At 32.8% G+C, this 21,367-nt stretch overlaps 2 protein-coding genes across 2 annotated transcripts; one reads left to right on the forward strand and one right to left on the reverse strand.

Moving 5' to 3' along the window:
* Positions 4,676-12,224, reverse strand: LOC105156060 (snurportin-1). The gene is made up of 8 exons (XM_011072092.2): positions 11,964-12,224; positions 11,066-11,692; positions 10,353-10,539; positions 10,020-10,270; positions 8,630-8,744; positions 8,006-8,098; positions 5,464-5,607; positions 4,676-5,091 (listed from the first exon to the last, which is right to left on the reverse strand). Exons 2-8 carry the CDS (start codon positions 11,398-11,400, stop codon positions 4,975-4,977), a joined length of 1,242 nt encoding a protein of 413 aa, XP_011070394.1. The 5' UTR covers positions 11,401-11,692; positions 11,964-12,224; the 3' UTR covers positions 4,676-4,974.
* LOC105156061 (uncharacterized protein At5g39865-like) lies at positions 16,651-19,607 on the forward strand. Its single transcript, XM_011072093.2, has 2 exons — positions 16,651-17,965; positions 19,326-19,607. The coding sequence occupies exon 1, from the start codon at positions 16,911-16,913 to the stop codon at positions 17,913-17,915; it is 1,005 nt and encodes a 334-aa protein (XP_011070395.1). The 5' UTR covers positions 16,651-16,910; the 3' UTR covers positions 17,916-17,965; positions 19,326-19,607.

Raw genomic sequence — 21,367 nt, forward strand, 5'->3', positions numbered from 1 at the left:
CATGGATTAATACGTAAAAATGTATAATGGTCATGTAAAATATTTATTTGACCTATAATAAATCAGTAATAAGTCAATTGGTGGTAAATATAGATTTCTGTTCGATTTTTTTTTTATTAATATCAGTTAATTTTGATGAACGAATGAACTTATTTATTAGAAGGAAGAAAATCTTAAGGGTGATAGATTTAATTTTCCAAATTACATGGTGTTTATGTGTAATTACACCAAATCTCAAGGAAGGAGAGTGTAATTATCCATTTAAAAGATTATATCTAATATCTCTTAGGTTTGCATTTATCTAATAAATAAGTCCTTTTATTAGTCAAGTTCGCCGAATTGATGATATTAACAAAGAAAAATCTAATTAATAAAAATTTATATTCAACTCCGATTGACTTATTACTAATTTATTACATGTCAAATAGATCTTTTTATGATCAAATTATTCTTGTACTTCTTTACACGTTAAAGCATGTGAGGAGGCATATCGTCACAATTATAAGGGTAATTTGGTCATAAAAGATTTATTTAACCACAATAAGTCAGTAATAAATCAATCGAGAGTAAATATCGATTTTTATTTATTTTTTGTTAATATCTTTAAATTCAGTAAATTTTGACTAACGAAAGTATTTATTTGCTAGACGAAAGCAAATTTAAAGAGTAATTGATATAATTTTATAAATTACGAAAAATTGATATATAATACACTAAATTTGGCAAGAAGGAAGCATAACCATCCTTAATTAATATATTCTGAAATCTGAATTGATGAAAATTAATCGTCAGCATCTCCATATATATATATATATATGTTCTTGACATTGGAAAGATAATTATGAGTGGAGTCCTCAGTGGTCTCGAAGACCGTCAATTATTATTATTATTATTATTATTAATTATTACAGCGAGGGGGTGGGGGGGTGGGGGGTGGTTGTCTTTTGGGTAAAAGGGACGTGTGAGTGAGAATGGTACTTTTACAATGGACTGGTCAAACTTGTTTGGTTCTCTGAGTTTCCCAAACTACATTTTTAAATGCTTAGAATATTTTGGAATTCTTAAATTTAAAAACTTGTATGTATAATAGATGATGCATCAAATCTTAACTGGATGTGTTGTGCATCGACATTATCAATGTGTTCAACATCCATCCTATATGATTTCTTTTTGTTTTTATAAATTTCAATTTCATATTGTATCTCGAATTCATTTCATATTAACGTCATCAAAAGTCGAGATCGACTAAATTTATATTATAAGGATGTAATTCAACACACTTCGCATTAGAGTTCTTCCAAAAAGATCCCCCTTCTTCACAAATGAAGAAGCGTAATTATACTACTCCTAGTTTACACTATTTAGGATAGGTGAAGACAAACTACTGTTTCAATATTTACCTACACGGTTAGAATTTTTTTACTAAGGGTGTTCTCGTAATTTGTTGGATTATAACGATTACGGCAAATCTTTTTCTTGTTGGAACAATCTTTCCTTTTATGACGCAACTTGTTTCTCCTCCATCACACACACATACATATATTTAGGCTCTTATATATAGTGCTGCTCGTCCGCTACTATGACATCTTGTTTTGGTACTCCCAAACAGCAAAACGACGTTGTTTTCTATTAAAATTATGTTGTACTAGTGCATTTTCAATTGATCCAACATAGTTTTTTGTGTTGTCGATTAAATAGGTAATCGGTATTTATTTAAATTTACCAACAACTTTTATTTATTTTTGGATAAAGCATAAATCATGCGTCCAATAAGATTTTTTATCCCAACGCCTAATTCATTTCATTTTTTTTCTCTCGCTTCATTTCTTGAACAGCTCAAACAGCTTACCGTTTTGGTACAATAAATAATCACTATGGCAAATTGACATCGCCACAAAGAACACCAAACAATCAAAACGACCGCGCATCACATAACGGAGCTAGGAATTGCCGTTTGTTTAATAAGGACGCGGCAATCAAGATTGAAAAGACTTGGACCAAAATTGGCATTCTAGCAATTTATAGTAATATATACAGAGAGAAAGTTAATTACAATTAGATCCCCTCTAAAATATAAAATTATATTTTCATTCAAAAAAAATTTAAAATTAACACTTACACATTTTTTAAAGATTCTCCATTTACGACTATACCTCTTTGATTATGATTTGAACAATGGTGAGGGCAGCAAAAAATTTACATAACCTTTTAATTTTACCCCTCATTGGACATTCCGTATAATTTATTAACAAAGATAATATTCTTATACTTTTAAGAGGGTTAATGTAATATATAGAATCATTATAGCGTAATTGTAGTAAAAGTATTATTCTCAAATTATTATTATTGAAAAAAAAAAAGTAGCCATTGACGATACGATTAAAAAAGCTAGCCATATTATCAACAATTTATACAGAATGCTAATTGAGGTATAAGATTATATATTTATGTAATTTTTATTTTTACTGAAGTCAGTATTTCCGCTTCGAATCCTAATAAAAGCTTGGGTATAGTTATAAGTAGATAATTTTTAAAGAAAGTGCAAATATAATATTAAATTTTTTGTGAAAAAAAATATAATTTTATATTTTTGAAAGGAATGATAACTAATATATATATATATGTATGTATATATATCCTTTTCAAATGGGACAATACTTGGCAGGTTATTCATCATCAGTGATTCAGCTAATAATATTGAGTTTCTGAAAACTAAAAATGAATGCATCAGTCCACATTTCTACTCTATTGACTGTTGATGTCTGTTCTGCACTCCTCTCATTACATGCATGGGAAATATTGATAGATTTGATATTTCTTGAAATCCAAACCAATAATTGAATTGCCCAATTTATTCAATTATTGGTCCAATATGTTTGATCAGTTCAAAAATCAATTAACCTGTCAGCAGGGGTGGATGTTCGGGTAAGGTATTTTGGGTCCCGATCTAAAATAATTGGGTTCGTTTTTCATTATAATTTGGTTCAATTCAAAATTTATATTGAATTAATATTATAGTAGTATCTTTTATCAATCGCATGATATTATTAATAATGAATTAATTGACTAATAAAAAATTAATTAAGTATGATTAAACCCATTGAGAACCTATAACATATAGTTAAATTTAATGGATTAGGACAGAACCGTTGATTTCAACTCATATTGCCATCACTGCATCAACCTTTTTCTTGAAGAATGAACTATAAGAAATGAGAAAACAAAAGGATAAATTAAATAAAAACCCCACTTGATTTAATAAACTTTCAAAAGATCCCTTCCATATAAATAAGGGTAAATTATCACGGGCTCTCTTGATATTTATCATTATCACAAAGATTCTTTTGTTGTTTAAAAAATTACATTTTGAAATTAATGATCGCCTAATAAATACACGGTTGTTAATTCTAAAAGGGCTTTTGTAATTGTTTAAAAAACAAAGAGAATATTTATAATTATAATAAATATAAGATAAATCTATTGTAATTTATCCAATAAAAGATAGCTCAAAAGATCCACATGTTATTCTGCACACTTGCATTCACCGTTGCAAAATCCTAATCCGTTTAACTTTGAAGTAGGAAAAAAAGGAATAGGAATGACCATTATATCTTTGTTTATCAACCATTATGTATATATATATATATATAAGAAACATCATATTATAAATTAAATTTTAGGTATGTTCAAAAACTAACTACAGTGGAGTCTTGCCTGATCCAGATCTCATCACTACCCAAAAAAGAAGAATATTATTACAAAAGGTTAAGTTATTATATTAAAATTTTCAAGTGGTAAGAATTTTTATTTTGTTAGTACATTAATAGTCGTTATAGTTTTAATCTATAGCGGGTATATTTGCATAAAGCTTTTTGTAAGCAAATATTAATGTGTAATGTTTGTCCGTATAGGCACAATTGTCATTATATTTTTTATAGTCATTAAATTATCACTATAGATGTGTCATTAATTATTTATAGTGTAAACAACTTTATGCACAATACTTATTTTTAATAATTATATTGTAATAGAAGATAAAAGAATATTATCATTTAATATATAGACATATCTTTCACATAAATTTTTGTGTCTGAAAAATGATATTATAAAACAAACAAATATATATGAATTTTACAATTTTAAATAAGAAAAGTGGTACAATCTATGAAGTATGTATCTCTTAATTCTTCACTTTGAATGTCGATCCAAGAACTTAAAACTTGTTCTTGGTGTGGATGGTAATATCTTTTGATTGACTTGTGGAGCAAACTACATGACACCTTGAAATACGACATCATGGCCTTAAAATTTAATGCCAAAGAAGGGGTAAACTTTCACGAATGCAAAGTTGCTATGATGTAACAGAGAGCTTTTGACTTCCTTTTGATTTGTTGCATGAGTGTTGTCTTGTGTTATGAAATGACTGATTGTTAGGTGAAGACCTTTTTTTATAAACATGAACACAACTTAGATAGCTTGAACTCACTTTTAGTGGGCTTCAATACCATAGGCATTTTTGCTATTTTTAGAAATATTTTTATAATTTTGGTAGAGTTTGTTGATTTTAAAAGATGTTAAGAGATAAAGCTAAGAATTGTGACAACAATGATATGACATTAATAGGATAAATCGTACAAACCTAATAATGACCGAAACAAGTAGATTAAATACATAGTAAATATCATAATTGCCCCCTATATTTAAGTAAAATTGCAAAAGTTCATTCGTCACATATTTGCACTACAAATTTGGATTTGTCTTCTTGAGAACCCCATAATCTACAACAGGAAAAGGGCCAGTAAATGTTTCCGGGAATACAACATGTACATATCTCACAGACAGCAATTCAATGAGTATGATACGAATTAGTTCATTTTCTCTTTCCAGAAAAAAAGCGTTGTCTGATAAAGATAATATATATTAAACAGTTTTTTCATCACTCTGTAGAGCTGGAAAGTCGATCACCAGTAACTTTTAGCCAACCATATCTGTGTCGGAAATCGCGTTCTCTTGTTCATTCAACGAACTAATTGATGCGAAAAGATGCTCGATTCTGAGAGGAGAATGACGAGCTGTGTACTGGAACATGACCTGAAAAAACAAACACACCGTTCACGACATTCTATTCGATGTGAATACAGAAACCATGTTATACCAAATAGCAACGTTAATGTAAACAACTTGAAGTATTTATGCACAAGAATGCCTTCACACATTATTGGTAAATTACACTCCTAGATAATGACAAGAATACGCCAACTCATTGACTTTGTTTTTAATCAAGTAATATAATTTACTTCACCGTTATAAATAAAGAAAGTTAGTGCTTAACCCTTGATCCAGTTTATATCATCATAAACTTGAGTATAGTGAGAAGCTTTGGCGTTATTACTGACTCACTATTGAGTGGATTGACAAGCGTTGGGCATAAAAAGGAAAAGCAGTTTAAATCCACCTTCTTACCTTTGAGTAACTATCAGCAAAAGCTCGCGAACGATTAGGTTTCCCAAGGTAGTGAAGATCAGCTCTCTCTAGTTTCCCATCTGCAAAATATAATCCTCCTTCATTGATGGCAAAACGTAGGAGATTGCCAGCCTCAAGTCCTGTCTGACAACCACAAAATATATGATTAGTTGCACTCAAATTTTAATAATTTATGTAGCATATACTAAATCATTAGACATGCTACTGAAAAAAGGAAAAATAAATAAATGTGCATCTACAAAACTATTCAAACATACACAGACACATATATATTGTATAGGTACGAAACACATTTACCATCACATCAATATTATGAATATATCATCCATAAATATGCAAATATAATATACACATAAATATATATATACACCATTCAATTTGACATTTTCAAGAACTTTCCTTCCTTCAAAAAATAATATTCAAACATATCTTTCTCCATTTCTAACCATTCTCAACCATCTTTGAAAAAAAATCAAACATAGATCATAATCTCGAGTACACTTCTGAAAAACTCCCATCTTCAAACTCACTACCCTAAACCACCGCAAAACAGCTGAAACATGGCTATATGCTCTGAACTGTATTTTTCCTGAAGACTTATCCATTTGAGACAACAGAGATTGATGACAGCGCCATGAATATTCTCTCTTAAAACAATAATCATGCTTATGAAGTCGTTAAATTGACAAAGATCTAACTAGTTTCCACCCTATCAAGGGCATTTTAGCAATAACAAGACTTAACATCTTCAACCTCCCTTAAAGTGTCTAATTAGCTGGAATACAATACTATATCCCGCATAATTTTACAATGATCTGATTATATCTTCCTACTTACTCCAACCCCAATGATAATTTGATTTGTTTGGCAAGAATGAGAGCAGACTCCTATGCTGAAATTTAAAGGTTGTCCAGTACATAAGGGATACCACATTAGCACCCCTAGAAGAAAGTTGAATCTCACTGTTAAATCTGTAGAATTTCTACTTCTGTATTTGTATCAATGAGCTAAACTGAGAGACTGATATTGTATTGTCTCATATTTGACAAGTTAATTCTACTAAGCCAATAGCTTGGGAACATTTTAATCAATAAATCATTTTTGAACAATATCTAACTGAACTAATTATTGGTTACCAAAATCCAAGTTTCTGACCATTGAACAAGCATTAGTTAAGCAAATTTATTAAGAACCATCCAACCCAAGAAAACAACTCCCAAAAAACTAAAATTTGAAACAGAGAAATGAAATGCTAATCACCAAGAATCCAGCACATTGGCAAACGCCTCTAGTTCATGAATTTACTAAGAGCTCCATTGCCAAACTGTTGGTTGTGCACAAATAAGCTATGAACTGATAGTTTGGGTTCCTATTCCTGTTCTTTGTTTTCTTCTTGAGTGTAAACTTTAGGAATGTGATTCATCAATCAAAATCTTGGGAAAGAGGAGTCGCATAAACCCAATTATCAAGGATTTATAGTCTCATGCCTCCAATTTTCTGTGTTCATTCTGATCGAACAGTAGATGAATCTTGGAAAACATGCAGGGAACACAATATAGGGCATACATCATATATTGACAACACGGACAACTTTGTAGTCACGTACTATTGACAACAAGTGAGGGAGTCTCTCATCAAGAATTCTTTTTCTTTTTGTTTCTTTCCTTTTGGCAAGTGTCTGTGTTGGACAGTGGTGGGGGTGGCTTAGTGTTTCACAAAACAGAAAAGATTTCTCTCTTCCTTATTAGGAAATAAACACATTATCATTGACGAACTAAACAAAAATATATGATGTTTCACTTTTTCAAATGTGTCATATATTTTGAAAACAATATATAATTTAATTTTAGCTGCGGGATGGTTATCTAAATCTAAATAACAAAGAATTAAATTTCAAATGTGTCATATATTTTGAAAACAATATATAATTTAATTTTAGCTGTGGGATGGTTATCTAAATCTAAATAACACAAAGAATTAAACCCAATGACCTCTAATGATTCAAAGGATGACCCATATAAAGAAGACAAGTGATTTTTTCTCTTTCTCTAACCTTGAGACATCCTTATTTTGTGCTTTTGCATCTACTTCTGCTTCAACGCAGAAGATGAAAAGAATAAAGGGGATCCTGACAGTCAGCAACCTCGTACAACCAAAGACAACTAGTCCTGCTCCTATGGAATGGCCTTAAAAATTTGGTGAATGAGTTTAACATAAAAGGTTTCTCTTTGTTTTATTTAACAAATATTTGCTAAAAGTATATAAGGTCATTTCTGGAGAGGGTATTATGTTTCTCTATCTAGCCACAGTCTTTGTCCAATAATTGAATTAGATTATGCTAGTTGCAGCTTCCAAAATCTTCAAGAGACCTTTTATATTATCAACTTGTCAAACCACCTCTACTAACTTTTAAACATGAAAATGCAAGATGAACTAGATGCAGTGCGTAAGAAGACTCTGCACCTTATAAAACATTGAACACTCATATTTAATTTGTACTTGAATAAATAAAAGACCAAACCTTTTGAATGAAGTCCCTGTCCAAGCAACCGAATATAACCGGAGGATCATCTGATGTAGCCAGTCTCCCATCATCTAGTAGCTCCAATACTAACTGATTATTTAGGAAAAGCAACAGTCGGCCATTACTGCTTAAACCATTGACTGTACATATAAATCTATTGTACACGTAAAGTGTTAAACTAGCAACTAAAAATACTAAAAGAGTCTACTAGAAGCATCTACGGGAAATATATCTACGTAAAGAAGTGGCTACTTGTTTATCACGTGAGATATAAACAACGAGAACGAAACAGTAAATGTAGAAGGGATTTTCTTCTAAGATGCTCCGGTAGCAAATATTCTGCTGCCAGTCAATCAGTCAAAATACATTAAGATGTTGCTCTTCTTATCCTTGCTAATTCCTATCTAACCATAGAGGCTGTCTGTAGATTGGAAAAATTACATAGAGTTAGAAGATACCCCTCTAGGTAGGCCTCTATATGATTATGTTTGGACTAATGCAAATCCGAATCCTCATAACAAGAAGCAAGTTACAGAGAAAAGAACACTTATTGTAGTGTAACAAGAAGCTCCCCTTAAAGATTTATCAACAAGAGGTGACTCCAAGTGAATTTATATGTACCTGTTGTTGCTCTGGAACCTGTCCCTTACTATCCGTATCAAGAACATACTGACTACAGTTTTCATCCTTCCACACTAGTACCAACGGGGTATTCCCTGATTGATAATGTGCATGCCTGAAAGATAAGATGCAACAAAACCAGAGTGAAAATCAGAGAGAGCCATGTTGAATTTAATGAGATTCAGAAACTTGGCACATCAAATCTCGGTAAAAGATGAAAGCATGCTACCAAATTGAGAAGATAGAAAATCCAAAAGGTTGTAGAATCTAATGACAAAAATAGAAAGGACAACTATGAGGAAAGACAAACAATTTGTTCGTAATCCTTTGATCTAGTAATTAGGGAAAAAGGCCTGCCTACTTAATGAGTGTGCAGCATTTAAATTTAAACTAGAAGGAAAACAAGAAAAAGCAAGGAGGAAGATTAGAAAATATCAATTAGATAATTCTGATCTAGTTGGCAATTCAGGGGCATTTTGGTAATTTTCCCAATGAGCGGTCATACAGTACCTTGCTAGAAATCTGTACATTTCGCTATTTTATTTCTTTATCCAGAATTTAAGGTTTTTAAAGTCCCTGTTCTATTATGAATCGGCACTTTTCATTGATCGAGTGTATTCCTAGTTGAGAAGGTTGCCTTTCATCCTAATGTTCCCAAGGTTTCCTATTAGAATAGGCAACAAGCAGTCTACAAATACATTGTAACTTGTCTCAATTTCAATAGCCCATAAGAGAATTCTGTTTTTGCAAGTTTTATAATAGCAAGTGTGAGCCATTCATCTTATTCAAGGTGAGAATGTTGAAACGACTTGAGAGATTCTAAGGTTTTCTTACAGCTCCTATGAGATTCTAGCCTTACTTTGTGAGCTGGATAGTTTTCAAATTTTATTTTGAGGACTGTCCAGCATCATTAAATTTACAAATGGAGTGAGTTGCAAAGTAGTGCCACTTGGGTAGACATGGAAAAGAAAAGAAATGTACCATCCAACATCAGAGTAGGGACCCATATATGGGTTCAAATAAAAAGTGAAATAAGAGCACTGTCACTTTGGATGCAAAAAAATGCTAATAAACTTTGTCTTGTGTTCTACTAACTGTGCAGCGTAAAAGCCAAAAACATGCAGCCGGGGCCCAACCACGTTGCAAAAAACAGGCGAATATGGAGAACCATTACCAAACTGGACCTTAAACCTACAAGATAAAGAGTTTTAAGATAGAATTTATGGATATCAGCATGTTCACATCCAGAAGGGCATGCTTGAATTTTTACAACAGAGAATATAATTAATGCATAAAATCACTTTCTGACCTTGAAAGAAACGATATAAAAAACTATAAGTATTCATAACTTATGTGAGGTTATAATTGCTACTCATTGAAGGAAACTCACTTATTGTAAAACAACAATCCATCCTTCATATATGGCATGGATCCAGTATAAGCTGCTTTTAGACCCTCCTGATCACAGTCATATATGAGAATAGTCCTGAATCTATATCTATGGTAAGGTGAGGGATCATTGCAAGCCCCTGATTCAACAAGCTTGCTGTTTAACCAGAAAAACCTGAACTCAGCAGTGCATTCATACAACGACATTCCTGCCCAGCACACCATGTCAATTACATAGTACGTCTGATCAGGCTGCAAATTATAAACATGGAAAATCACCACCATTTCACACATTCAAGTAACAACGTCACAACGAGGTCGGAAAAACTATTACCTCATGAAATATGCAATCAAGTATACAATATGATTGGCCAGAGCGCGAACTGTTATTGGTCCTGGAACCATTGGGTAAAGCAGATGGGAACCGGTGAAGCATACTGCCATTGCGTAACCTACTAACTGTTGTCCCATTAGATGACACCACAAAACAACGTTTTCCAGCTGGCCTAGCACACACATACCTGTACACAGAGCAAACGGGGGGCTGCATTCACATATGAGATCCTTCAAATTCTAAATAATCAATCCAAACTACACAGAGGGTTTTAGCTTTCTTTTTTTTTCTTTTTCTTTTTTCTTCAAAGCCCCTGAAGGCTTCAAATAAAACACCAATTCACCATGTTTAAAAGTAAATTCGGACCAGTCTCGTCAATTAACATTCTACAGCAGAATTCTTAAACATAGATAGAAATAACGGGTCACTCTTTTCAACACTTCAAGCTTTGAATTGAGGATATCACCGGAAACAAGAGGAGATGAATTTGAATTACATTTAATTGAATTATATTCCACTTAGTAGAATAACGTGAGCAAGTTCTCCTATTTCAGTAAGAACTTTCAACTTTTTAACTTAACTTTATGGGTGATGAAGAATTGGATGCAATTTTCAACAAATAGAAGTAATTTGGTTTAGAGTTAGACTGAGTTAAAATCATGGATGCACAAGTACTGCCAAAAGAATGGCTTAAGAAAACCAAATAGGCATACCAATCAGTGTTTAATCGGTCAGGGACATCGATCATCCATTCAGGTAGCATAAGCTGCTTAGCAAACCATCGCCGGGCTTCTGACCCTCTTAGCCTGGCCGCCTGTCGAACATCAAAATCTTGAGCCTGTTCCTCGGGCTGAGGCACAAATTCAAATTCTGGCTCAGGCTCAGCAGAGTCATTCTGAAGGGAGAGAATAGTTTGTGCCAAACAGCGGGCCTGATGCTGGGCGTCTAGACGGTTCTGGGCTTGCCGTTGCAAAGACAACTCTCGCCGCCTCTGTTGATCTGAAATTGCCGCCCGTTTGAATGGGCGGCGGAGATCGTGTGGCGGCATCGCTTTTTCCTGCTTAAACTCTCAAGAATTTGATACACTTCAACTACCTTGATGACAGCCACCTTGAGTTCATGTCACATACTTCCACCAATGTGGGTCTAGCTCGGCGCTGGTTTTGGAAAGTGAAGGTGGTGATAAGGCCGGAGTAGTTGCTGGAGATTTTGTCGGAGGAGGGGAAGACAGAGGAGCCGATTGAGAGTGTCAGAGCGGTTGCGAAATGCGGGAGTGTGTTTGACGGAGAGTTTTCTTATCAGTGGAGTCTTTCCAGCAGCAAAAATATAACTTCATGATCCTGAAGTATTTAAAAAACACAAACTTAATCCCCTGCTTATTCAACTAAATATATACACAAAATAGATGTAAAAAGATCAACAATAGGCCGATTACAAGAGAAGTCACAGTTCAACATAATCATCAAAAAGCATATCATCATCCGACAGATTGAAATCAGAATCATAAAACACACCTAAAATCTCATATCTCAACAATAAGCACAGAAATCTCATAATCAACATTTAAAATCCAAAAATTTCATAATCACAGCAATTCCCACTAATACTTACCGTAATCAGCCGTAAAATACAGCCCATGTTTGGTCCTATTTTTCGTCGAGAATACACCCCAGGCGAACTGGAGCGCCGGTGAAGAGCGACGAACTGGAACAATCGCTAACGGCGAGTGGCGGCGAATGGGCTTGCGAGTGGGAGTGAAAGAGCAGCGAGTGTGAGAGAGAGTGTTGGTGGTGGGGGAGAATTTTGAGACAATGGGGAGGATGACTAGAGAGTGGAACCCTGATTTGAATTGCTGCTCCTCTTCTTCTTTTCATTTTTTCTTTTTCTATAACAAATTATTAAATACTATATGCTAAAGGCTGTGTGTTGTAAGTTAAGGTTTACAAAAAAAAGAATAGTGATTTTTGTGCCAAAAAAAACAAAATCAAACATACAATATATATTTTAAAATATTTTAAATTATCTACAAAAATAAATCTAACATACACGTTATATCCAAAACATACATATTCATTTCTATTTTTCTCAGAGAATCTCTACAAAACAAAACAAATCACTCAAAAAATGAATTCAAACAGCAAGCTAATTTTTCCCTCTTCAGTAGCTCGTGTGCGTTGCATGTGCCAAAATCTATCAATTTCAACTATGGAGTTAACAGAAAATCCAGAGCTGCCAAAAAGATTGAAATTTGAGAACCAAAATTATAATGTTAAATTATTTGAAAACCAAAATCAGATAAGTAGCTATGTTTAAGAACCAAAATTGTATTTATCACCTGTAAGTGTTCATAACTTGTGTGATGTTATAATTGCTACTCATGGAAATTAGAAAATATCAAATGGAACTCACTTATTGTAAAACCCAATCCATCCTTCACATTAGACTTCTTAATGTGCAAGCACTGTCTAAACTCAAATTTATTATAATAGTCAATATTTAGATCCAAATTCATTAATTTTATACTAGATCTAAACTCAAACCCATATACAAGATACATATCTCAATGAGTATGAGTCTGGATCTACACCCTAAAACACCCACGGATATGAATTTTGAATGTGTAAAATCTAATACTCTAAGAATTCATTAATATCTATTAATTTAAAATCATTGAATTTGTAAAATTGTTAAAAATAACGACTAGATTTACTTGTCATCTAAAATTCTTAAATTTTGCACATAGTTTCTAAAAATTACGTAATGATATTTTGAGAAAATTTGTCCGAGTTTTTCATCTTTTTTTTTTATAATGACAAATTTGAATTAAATTTATAATAAAACTAATTTTAACGTAAAGTGATAAATCAAACTCGATTAACATATGGGACTAACAAAAATTATTACTTAAATTAGTCGAATCCGCGGCACATACACTCCTCACTTTATCACCATGACATAAATGTTCAAGGGAAGGTTAAAATCTCATCAGCAAGTAAGATTTAATTATTCATTGGTGAAATACTGGAAAAGAAATTGAGATAATTTATGTATTAGGTAAAAATAAATTTGTGTTTTTATAGTGAAAAGCCAAATATAAAACTAAATAAATGAATGATAAAATTAAGAAGGAATTTAAATATATATATATATATATATAAAAGTAGTGGGTCACGTGTCGGGCACCCACCAAATGGGCAGTGGGCACTCGACCTCCATAATCTATTAATCCATGGTTAGTGGGAGCAAAACATAATTAAGTGAAAGCTCTGGGGCGTGGTGGTAATTAGATAAGAATTGAGTGATTCCATAATTTTCAACACGCCACACGAGAATGAATCTGCGGACGACTCCTCCCAAGCTCTTAGTACAGTAGCTTTAATTTGTATTATTATTATTATTATTATTAATAAAGCAAAACTTGTCTATCATGTTAGGGTTTGATAGAAAATACTTACAGTAAAAAAATATATATATATAATTTTTCTACTTTATCCCTTGTACAACATTCCACTATAATATTTTTATACTGATAATGGAGTAAATATAATATATATAAAGTCAAATTGTGTAATTATAATAAAATATTGCTCTCAAGTTATAGCCATCAGATAAAAAAAAAATAGTCATTTTGGTGTTTGTTTTACTTCCTATATATAGAGTAAGATTAACATCATTATCGTATCTATTTTTGAAAATGTCTTGTTCAATTACATTTTTTTATGCTTCAAAAAATATATGTAACAATGATGTTGATCACCTCACCATATAGAAAGTAAAAAGACTAATGAAAATGGCTATAATTCGGGAATAAAATTTTACCACAATTATACCATTTTGACTTCATATATACATTATATTTACCTTTTTATAAATTTAAAAATATTAAATGTGAGGTAAAATAAAAAATTTATGTATTTTTTTTTTGTGCTAACATCAATATTTTTCAACCAAATCATAATAGAAGGGAATCAAGTGAAATAGAATTTAGTGTAAGTATAATTATAATTTTTTTTTAAAAATATATAATTTTATAAAATCAAACATAATCCATTATTAGGACTTAAAACTAAATCTAAGTTGAAGATGTATAAAAGTAAGTTTGAACTTGGAGTTCCAATCTGAGTAATACATATTATAAATAACATATTACTTATTAGAGGTCAAATTTCTAGAATAATTACATTGATTTTCAAAATATTTATTATGAAAGTACCCATAAAAAATATTTATTTCTTTAATCAATTAATTAACCCTCAATAATTTTCGGCGCATGCATGTATGCATATTCAATATTAATTTATTTTTGTTAATTTTAACTAATTATTTAGTTTATCTTTAATTTTTTATGTAGTTAAATAAGAAAATATAACAAAAATTCTGCAAAATGACAATAATACCCTTGAGTAAAGATATTCAAACAAAAAGAAGAAGATCCATGTGTTTCTTAGGGCCACACTCAACTTACAACTGTAATATGGAGGTTACTTAATGTACATGTCTTGATATATAAATTCTTGAGACCCCCACATTAATTAAAGATTTGACTTTGTGTTTTTAAGTTTATTGGGCTTGAAACTAATTCTGCACGTACTTTTTTATTATTGTCCTTTCGACAAAATTTCATACGTAATAGGATTTGGACGCAAGACGTTTTGTTAGATAAATTATCATAGCAAAATAGAAATTGTCTACACGCACTTGGCTATTCTTTTTTCTTTCATGTGTAGCGTATTTTTTAAAGAATAGGAGTAGTTGGTGATGATGTTGATATTTCTAGGATTGTATGTGTAATTTTTAAAAAATATGAATGATTTGTGCAGATGATGTTAAACGTTTTTTTATAGAAATATATGTAATTTTTCAAAATCGGAAGTAATTTGTTTAAATATACGAGTGTGGATGTAATTATCTCTTTTATCTTCTCTCTTTTTCATTTAGTTACATAAAGGGTAAATTGCATAACACTCCCCCAGTGTTTTGAAATAGTGTGAAATTTCTTTGTGTTAATTTTATAGGCGAAAAATTTTCTTTGTTATTTAAAAATACAGCAAATAACCCTCTCTCAAGTATGCTTCGTTTGTGCCATTTTTAAGATTACTCTACGTGTGCAAATATCTATTTTACCTCCCTTTTTGACATGTAAATATATTTTATTATTTTTAAAAAAATTAAAAAATCACCTCACCCTCACCGCCTCTTACAACCTCCCCTTTGCTGCTGCTGCCGCCCACATTTCTCCACCACCGTCTATCGACCTGGATTTGGGCGATGATGATGGCCCAACAAAGTTGGGGCCAACGGATTTAGGGCGGCGTCACCCCCTTCTAGCGAGTGGCGACATTGTCCAAATTAGCGCAACGGTGCGTCCCCATTCACATAGGTACAAATATATCTATATATTGTATTATATATTACATATATAATTATATACATAATTATATATATAATTGTGCGTATATATAAATAAAAAATTATATATTTAGGTTATTTTATATATGGACCGTTGATTTTTTTAATTATTAAAGATCAAGGGCTATCATAACAAGGGTATAATCGATAATTCAACAAAAATTTTGACACCATTAAACTTAATTAATGAAAGAAGAGAGTGTGCATAATTTTAAAAATAAAGGAAATGTTTTGCCTCTTTTTTTAACATATGGGATTTTCAGCTAAATTTTTAGAACATAGAGAGATTTTATGCAATTTTTTTTTTCAAATTTAAAAGTTTAATTATGCAAAGGCATCGAGCATACTTTACTTATCGGTATAGCAAAAGATATAATAAAATTTGGGGATAATTACACTTTCATTACCTAAGATTTGGTGTAATTACATATAAACTCCATGTAGTTTGAGAAATTACATCCAACACCCCTAATATTTGCTTTCATCTAACAAATAAGTCCATCTGTTAGTCAAAATTTACTGAATTTGCTGATATTAATGAAAAAATTGAATAGAAATTGATATCACGCTCGATTGACTTATGGTAGGTTAAATAATTTTTTTTTTACTAAACTACCCTTATAATGGTGAAGATATACCTTTTCACATCCACTAACGTGTGAAGACGTATGAGATAATTTGATCATAAAAAATTATTTGACCTGTAATAAGTCAATAATAAGTTAGTCGGGGATAAATATAATTTTTTCCTAATTTTTGAATTTTGACTAACAGAAACACTTATTTGTTAGATGAAATTAAATTATAGGATTGTTAAATATTATTTTTTAAATTATAGAGGGCCTAAATATAATTATTCAAACCTCAAAGACGAGGAGTGTAATTATCCCTAAAATTTGAAACAAAATGCAACAAAAAGAAAAGAAAAAAAAAATGAGCTGCAAGTCAAAGCAAACAAGCTCGAGCTTTTGCAGAGAAACTCGCAACATATTCAATTTTCGACAAAATAATTATATAATATGAAGGTGACTTTGAGCTTAGACAAGCTCCGACTCCTCCTGCAACGCTGCATTTACTTCTCAAGATTCGAGAACTGAATGAACCAAGTGGTCCTGTCTCCTCCCCCCACAATCACACACACTGTCAAGAATGGGCTGCACTTCATCCACATTGCTTAACCAAGACGAAGAATTCTCCCAAACCGGTGGTTCAGCCGCTTTCAGCCACCACATTGTGTCCCTCACCTCCACTACTTACGGTTTGTTAACCCTTGACCCGCCGCCGTTGAACCGCATCCAGCCGCGTTCTCCCACAACAGTCCCTCCGACGCCGCTTGCTCCGCCGCGGATCACTCTGGGGTCTCTGTTTCCCAGTCCTCTGTCCGAACCGCGTTCTGTAAGGAGTCAGCCACTTGAAACTGTCAGCTCATGGGAGCTCATGTCTACCCTCGATTCCTATCACATTCCCACCTTCCGTTTCTCCCCTTCGCCGTTTGCTACCTCGAAGCCCTTCAATCCTACAGTCAATAAACAAGATGTGGCCCGGCAGGGGGATGAGGAGAACATTAGCCCGAATCTTGGGGTTGTTCAGTCCTCGATCGAGGTGAGGAAATCGTCTGAGGGTTCAAGCGATCGAGATGATTTTCTTCATGGGTTTGAAATGATTTGCCCGCCAAATGGGGAGAACAAAGTGGTGATATATACTACAACTTTGAGGGGAGTGAGGAAGACTTTTGAGGACTGCAATGCTGTCAGATTGGCGATTGAGGGACTCGGGACTTCGTTCTGTGAGCGTGATATTTCAATGGATAGAGGATTTAGGGATGAGTTGAGGGAATTGATGAAGGGAAAAGGGAGCAACGAGTCGATACCGCCACGAGTGTTTGTGAAGGGGAGGTACATTGGTGGAGTAGAGGAGATGATGAGGGTAGTGGAGGAGGGTAATCTAGTGAAATTACTTCAGGGATTGCCTAAAGTGAGAGGCGGACATGTGTGTGAGGGATGTGGGGGAGTAAGATTCTTGCCATGCTTTACATGTAATGGGAGTTGTAAGGTGATGGTGGATGTGAAGGAAGATACTGAGGATAGATCTGTGGCTGTGAGATGTAGCGATTGTAATGAGAATGGATTAGTGCTTTGCCCAATCTGTAGTTGAGCCATTGGAGAAAGTGGATGACTTTTGGTTCCCACTCCTATGTTTATTGGGTTAGTTATCAGTGCTCTTGCTTATGATGTCTTCTTGATATCATTATACTAAGCCCTTCTGCTCCTGTTTTCAAGTATTAGTGCGTGCTCGTATTCTTGTGTAAATTCCAAATAAGCATTATAGAGCTAGGTATGTTGGTGGTGCATTAGCTTGTGCTATTAATTCTTCAGTTGAAAGTGAAAAGTGTAATACTATGATTACAGTCTCTGACCCTACCCCATGTTGTTGCAAGTTGTAGTTACACGGATCTATTTCCTCTAGTAGTAAACATTGTTATTGGGATGGTTGTTAACACGGACACCTGTCTGTGCATGAGTTCCTATATGCTCAAATTGCTTTGTTTAACTTGCAGGTTTTAATAGGTTGTTTGATAAAAACGTAAGTGAAATATGATGTAACTTTTTGCACGAATTCTCAATAGTTTTGTGATTTTACCAGGTCTTAAGGGTAGGAAAGCTCTCTTTTTATGGTTGACAGGAGTGAAATTAACAGCAGTTAGCATATAAAAGATAGGGATGCTAGCAACCGTCTCCAACGTAGACTTGTTCCTAACGTTTACTTGTGTAGCATGTCAAGTGAAGAAATGGTAGCTGCTTAGGTGTTAGACACGACATTCTGAAATGACTTCATATTGTATCTGTAGTTTTTCGAAATTTTGGGAATCCTTAGATTGCTTGTCTATGAACAGACCCCTGATAGAAACTTTGCTGGCACATTTGTGAATTCTGAACATATCTGCTGCACAAAGACATTCCTATTTTTCCGACCATTTGTTAATATCTAGTAGTTTCCAACTTGGATGCTGCAGCATCTATCAGTTCACCACTTGCCGCTCATGCCATGGCGCTGCATTTCTGCATCTCCTGCACTTCACATTTTTGCATCCGTTTACCTGACCTACCTGACTAGATTACAGTCTTTGGGTAGATATAATTGTGATTGCCCTTCTTGGAAATCGACCTTTGAAAATGAGAACAAATTGACGGAGTCTCACTTGTAGTATTTGTAATTCAATCCAAGAAAAGCAAAACAACATAATTTATGCATAAATAACTTCAGATGATTTTGCATATTTTCTTGTGATGAGAACAAAGAAACCTGCTTATGCTACTCTTCTGGTCTGTACTCTAGTGAAATGCTGTTGTATTTGATGGCCTAATGAGATGTTGCTGGTAATCATGCCACGTCTCTACAATGTAGATCTTACTACTGATCTAACTTAATTCTTTACCGCCTAGTTTTCCATTTCAGCTGTATATGAGAAAAACTAGTCGGTGATCATGGCTCTACCTACTCTTCATGTGCTTTATTCCCTTCATTCTTCTTTCCGTTTGTTTCTAACACTCACTTCTCCGACAGAGTCCTAATGCAGCACAAACGTTTCAACGCTGCTGTTGATGCAAGTAATAGCAAATGGCTTGAATGATGAGGTGATGATGGCTGTGCCAACTATATATATGCCTAATGCCTAGTTAGTGATAATTGTTCAGTTGGCAGAGTTGGATTTGGTGTAACTTACAAATCACTGCGATTCTGACTTAGTTTTGTAGTGTTAATGTTAATGTCAAAGAAACCAATAATGTCTTCTGCAGATTACATTGTGTCTTTCAATAATTTATACTGTATTTGGTATTGCTATTATAAGATGTATTTTAGTTGAAGCTTTATAACACAAATAGTACATTCTTGTTGAATGGAAGAAGAATTCCTGGGTTGTGGGTGCAACAACTCGGATTGGATTTTCTGTTTCAAATCATGTCGCATTTCTATTTCAATTAATACACACGCAATATGTGTAAATTTTTCCTTGAATGAAATGAATGACATCATTTTTGTATACGTGTTGCGAATGTATTAAATGGAATAGAAGATGTAATATAATTTGAAACAGAAAATTCAATCCGACAGTAACCTAGCATGTGCGATGTATCGATATCAATATCTATTTACAGTTATGCTATCTATGTATATGTTATTAGTATGAATTGTTTGGAAATTTTTTCTCAAGTTTTTGATTTGATTGGGGTACATTTGCAATACTACTACTTCTACTTGGCAATTAGTGCAATTTCATTGCATCTATCTTGAAGTTACTTTTGATAATATCTTGAATTTAATGCATTAATTTAAAATAAATTAAATTTAGAGTTTGTTTTGTGTAATATGAATTTATGGGTCCATTGAATTGTTTACATTGATTTTTTTCTTTTTAATTTTTCAAATGAAAGTGTTGCACTATTATTACAATAATTAACATCAAATATCCATGTCGAACAAATTATATAGTATTCATCAATATCAAATAATTAAATCTAATCAATATTTATTATTAGATTAAAATTAAGTTTACTATTAAAATAGAATGTTATATATTGATAGAATTCGAATGCACCACCTTAGAATCTTGGGATTTTTCAGTATAGCTCATCTCATTGTGGATACTTCCTGGGCCATTTGGGAGTGCTATTGGGCGGGTTGGGCTTACATTTATTTTCCCTAATTAGGGGCATCGTTGATAATATCTTTTAAGTTGGTGGACTAACTTTAAAATATTTCAACTTTAATTTTGTTCTGTTTATAAGATTTTATGAATTGTTTCAATCCTCTCGTAGAAATAGAAATTATTCTTATTTGTCATCTAAGTTGAAATTTCTTTGGATTATTCATTCGACTCGAATATTAAAATGGTGACATTATTGTTAACGCCAAATGTACATGAAAATTGCTATTATCTTGAACTTTATGTTTTAAAAACATCTCAACTTTAGTGTATTAATTTGAAATTTGAACTGGGACATTGTTTTTGGATAAAACTTGATAAATTCAATGAAAATTTTAAAGTCATTTCACAAAGTTATCAGTGATGTGAGTAAAAATGCTCAAATCGAGTGAGTCGCGTGTGATGTTTTCAAATTATTGCAAACTTCAATTAATGAGGTTTGTGAAATAAATGCTAACACTCTAATCTTTAAGTCAATAATGATTAAGAGTGAAAAATACGAAGTAGAGCAATCAAAATTGCATAGTGTAGACAGATTGTACAAATTGTGTGCTTAAAGTTATAAAAAATCGTGTTTGAACTTACTATTTATAAGCAAATAGGAAATAAAAAAATAATAAGACCGAATACTGAATTTATGAGATTCAATCGGGATCGATCCGTCCTTGCAGGGGGACCTTCAACTTTTAGGGCAAGCGGTTAGGTTTCGACTAGAGAAAATCTCTATGGTTGCTCTTATACGAATATGTATTTTAATAGATTTAGATGTTGTGTCAATCTTTTTCTCTTTTCAAGTGAGTCGGCAATAGCTTTTGAATCCACGTGGCTTCTTAGGGCATAACCACGTGGCCTTATCTATGCTAGAACTCTAGCTAAACTCGAGCTGCCTTATTAGACTTTT

The sequence above is a fragment of the Sesamum indicum genome, linkage group LG2, assembly GCF_000512975.1.
Source record: "Sesamum indicum cultivar Zhongzhi No. 13 linkage group LG2, S_indicum_v1.0, whole genome shotgun sequence".
In the NCBI taxonomy this organism is placed as follows: Eukaryota; Viridiplantae; Streptophyta; class Magnoliopsida; order Lamiales; family Pedaliaceae; genus Sesamum; species Sesamum indicum.

Coding starts and splice junctions, on each gene's coding strand:
- LOC105156061 (XM_011072093.2), top strand. CDS start 16,911: ATGGGCTGCACTTCATCCACATTGCTTAACCAAGACGAAGAATTCTCC.
- LOC105156060 (XM_011072092.2), bottom strand. CDS start 11,400: ATGCCGCCACACGATCTCCGCCGCCCATTCAAACGGGCGGCAATTTCA. Junction 10,540..11,065: donor GACCGATTAAACACTGATTG/GTATGCCTATTT, acceptor CTCTGTGTACAG/GTATGTGTGTGCTAGGCCAG. Junction 5,608..8,005: donor ACAGGGACTTCATTCAAAAG/GTTTGGTCTTTT, acceptor TGTGGTTGTCAG/ACAGGACTTGAGGCTGGCAA.